Source organism: Austrofundulus limnaeus, unplaced genomic scaffold (assembly GCF_001266775.1).
Source record: "Austrofundulus limnaeus strain Quisiro unplaced genomic scaffold, Austrofundulus_limnaeus-1.0 Scaffold149, whole genome shotgun sequence".
NCBI classification, from domain to species: Eukaryota; Metazoa; Chordata; class Actinopteri; order Cyprinodontiformes; family Rivulidae; genus Austrofundulus; species Austrofundulus limnaeus.
Genome location: NW_013952551.1, coordinates 510289 through 513856, shown reverse-complemented (window position 1 = coordinate 513856; position 3568 = coordinate 510289). Strand labels below are relative to the sequence as shown.

Here is a 3568-nt window from a genome sequence, read left to right as displayed (position 1 = left end):
GTCCAAGATTAACCTTCAGGGTGGATATAGCTCGCTAGCAGCCTCGCACAGAGGACCTATCCACATCACCATTTACCTAGAATGCTTTGCGTGTAAACAAAATGGCCACGTCCGTGTAATAATTTTTAAACTTTTAGTTTAAAAATAAAAACTTAACAGCCTACAGTATTTTTACAGTCTTTCTTTCACAGTTAAAATGTATGTTTATCAAATAAAGTCTAATGTTACAACTAATCATGGATCCCTTTAAAAACGAAACAGGAAAACAAAGATGTCTGATTAAATTTTTGTTTATTTTTTTTTACCTGTTCAGTGTAGTTTGGAAATTCATCACAAACCGGAAACTTTATTTTTAAGTGTACACAGTATGAATCTGAGTACACAGAGTTCTGCACTCTATCCAAGAGTTAAAATCAACTCTTGAACTAATGTATTAACACTGATTGTTAGTTGGCAAAGCATCACAACAGAGTGACCCTTCACACACCAAGAAGGATCTCTCACTCATGGTGTCAATTTATGGCCAAGAACACAAACTTAAACTTGAACAGCTAAACAACCTGAACAAGAAAACTAACCAGAAAAACTATTTTTACACTTATGAACATTTTTAACAGTCTTAGACATGCAAACACATCATTTCTATAAGATTACCCAGCATTCCTTCCTGATAAAATTCTGTTCTACGAGGAAGAGGGTGGGGCTTTTCAGAATACTTCTTTCAACACTGCATTGTGTTATATAACAACACTGTTAAGTGTTAATCAAGACTTAATGGTGGGTGGAGCTTATTTAACACTGTCCAGAGTTCAGACAACACTGATGAAATCAACTCTGTGAATTAACACCAACACTGGATGTCAATTTACTCAAAGTGTTAAAATAACACTTGGGGAGCTGAAATTAACTCTGAAAAGTTAAACACTGAAAGTTTAACACTGAAAGTTTAACACTCCAGTTTTTAGCTTCAGTCCCTGAATTAGGATACAGATTTTGAATGCACAGTGGTGTCTGGCACGAGGGCTCTAGTTGTAGATGTTTATGTTTCTGTGGTTTGCAGAGAATGACCTGAATGAATTTGTGTTTGTACAAATCAAGTGGATGATTGGTTGTCTTGTGAAACAGGGGCTTTAGAGGTCAATGTTCTACGTTCAGGAAGTTTGTGATTGTACTGACAAGTAAGGTAAATGTCTATGTAGCATTAAAAATAAAAGCCAACACCCACAGTTTCTCCAAATGATAATTTCTCTGTAATGTGATCATTATTCAGTTTACCTGACAGGATATGTCATCATTCAAGTGTGTGTGTCTGTTGGGCTGAGCTGTTGCGTAGATATGGATGTTTGTGTACTCGTAATGCGAGAAGAGGAGGATGACTTCAGTGTGTAACCTGTCTAAACCCTGTAAGCACAGTCTATTTGAAGAGAGATCAAAGAGTGTTGCATCAGTGGCTGTACCACAGATGTGTGTGAAGTGATTGAACCGGCTGCCTTTAGGCTGAAGTCAGATTTCCTCACAGGCTATTGTCTGATCACTGTAATGCATAAATTAGAATGTCTTCAGGTTATGCAATATGTTGTAAATACATGTTAATTCAAAACAGCAAATTTGATCATTAGAAGGGTAAATAACTTAATTTTGGGTTTTGTAATTCACATTGACGTTTAATTATTTCATACTAAGTTTAGCTGGAAATGCCGTATAATGTTTATTTTTTATTTTTTAAATCAATAAAGAAATGTCAAATTTATCCAGTCCATTGTCTTCACTTTTACAGTTAGGAACACATGCTGGATGATTTTACTTTGTGAAAGACAAGATGTGTATACTATACAGTATATTGAAAAGTTTTTTTTAAATTCATCTTAACTGCAACTAAACATTAAATACGGTTATTGTCCAGTAAATTCCTTTAATTTATGCTGTGGATTAGATCATATCATTCTCAAAGGAACTCTACATGAACAGTTTAACTTACTCTTTCTGTAGTTTTGTAGCTAAACTTTGAGCTCCACTAAAATGTGACTTATGGGTTGATGCATTTCCATGTACTCTTTTATTTCATTTTCTAGTATTAAAAATCTAGTTTAAGAAATTACAAATGGTTTGCATGTATTGTTTTTATTCAAATCGTTGTTCATTTTATTTCATTATTTTCCTGCTTGCAGTCATCTGCCTGGTTGGCCTTGGGCTGGTGGTGTTCTTCTTTAGTTTCCTGCTCTCCATCTTCAGGTCCAAGTACCACGGATACCCCTACAGGTAACTACAGGATTGAATACTTTGCAACTGATTCAAGCTTATCCAAACATAAACTCAAAACATACAGTGTAAAACCACTGAGGCTAGCATGACGTTCAGTGTTTCCTCTAGGAAATTGGTCTTGGCAGGGGGGGGCTACTTGTTGCCTTACTTGCACCCCGCCTGTATAATGTGTATAATGGTAGGGGAAACACTGACGTTGATGCAAAGTTGATCAATTCACGTTTTAAAAAATACAAACTAACATTTAATGACTCCATTAGCTTAATGTTCAAGCAAGATTAACAATGTTTACATTGCTGAGACTGTTTTACAGCAACTAATTTACTAATTTCCCTCGTGTCTTCAAGTAAATTCTACCCACGTTGACCCATCTTCTCATCTAACTGGATCATTAAGAGTCATGGATCTGTGGATGTTTCCTATGTTGGGAATGTGGTCATTAATTCTTTGTGGCTTATTGAGCCAAAACGGTATCACTTTTAACTAAAGGTCAGCGGTACAAAGAAATGATTTAACGTGACAGAAAAAATACTCTTCATATTTGCTGAGTTTTGGACCAGTTCATTTCCAGCTGAGTAGCTATAGGATATTACAAACACTCAAAACTCCCATTTGCTGAAACTCACCTCTGTAGCTAAGTGATGCTTTGGATGTGTGAAACGCACATTGTGATTTATTGTCATAGGCGTTTGGACCCACTACTAACCCCTTTTGAGTAGTGGTTTCAAGTAGGACCAAATAAAGCCTTCCAGTAACTACAAACATTTAAACACTTACCATATTTATGCGTGTATAATGCAAAAGATTTAACCCCAAAATTCACCCATAAAGAGGGGAATTCAAATTATACACAGGAGTAAATTTAGACTTTTTTCTAATGTACTACTGTAATAAGTCTCAGTATTTTCTCATACATAACTGAAATATTGTTTCACAGGGGATGAATAATCATCATCTTTCTCTCTGTTCTCCTATTCTAGAATATATTGTGCATAACAAAGCATAAACAAAATGACAGTAGTTCCTTTTTTTTCTTGTTAACCACGGTCAGTTGCATGTTTGCATCCTCAATAGTCCATTTTGCTAATTTGAAATTAGTTTTTAACTCTGAGAGTGGATTGTTTTCAGCAACATTCAGAAGCTTGCGTTGCTCCTTCACTGCTTCAAATACACCCACAAGTGTGTGTCTCAAAATAATTTGTTTCCCCACCAGAGGGCACACAACAAAGGCTGAAAAATCTTGAAGTCTGTATGAAATCAGGAGTAGCATTATACACAAGGATTACAGTGTGGCCCGCGGGTGATT

The 3568-nt window shown here is 35.8% G+C and overlaps 1 protein-coding gene across 1 annotated transcript in view; it reads left to right on the top strand.

Annotated features, from left to right (window-relative positions):
- Window positions 1-3568, top strand: part of LOC106523260 (tumor suppressor candidate 3) — an 85535-nt gene that overhangs the window by 76683 nt on the left and 5284 nt on the right. Inside the window, exon 9 of the mRNA XM_014016644.1 lies at window positions 2169-2259. Coding sequence (XP_013872098.1) covers window positions 2169-2259 — 91 coding nt within the window. The remainder of the gene's footprint in view (window positions 1-2168; window positions 2260-3568) is intronic.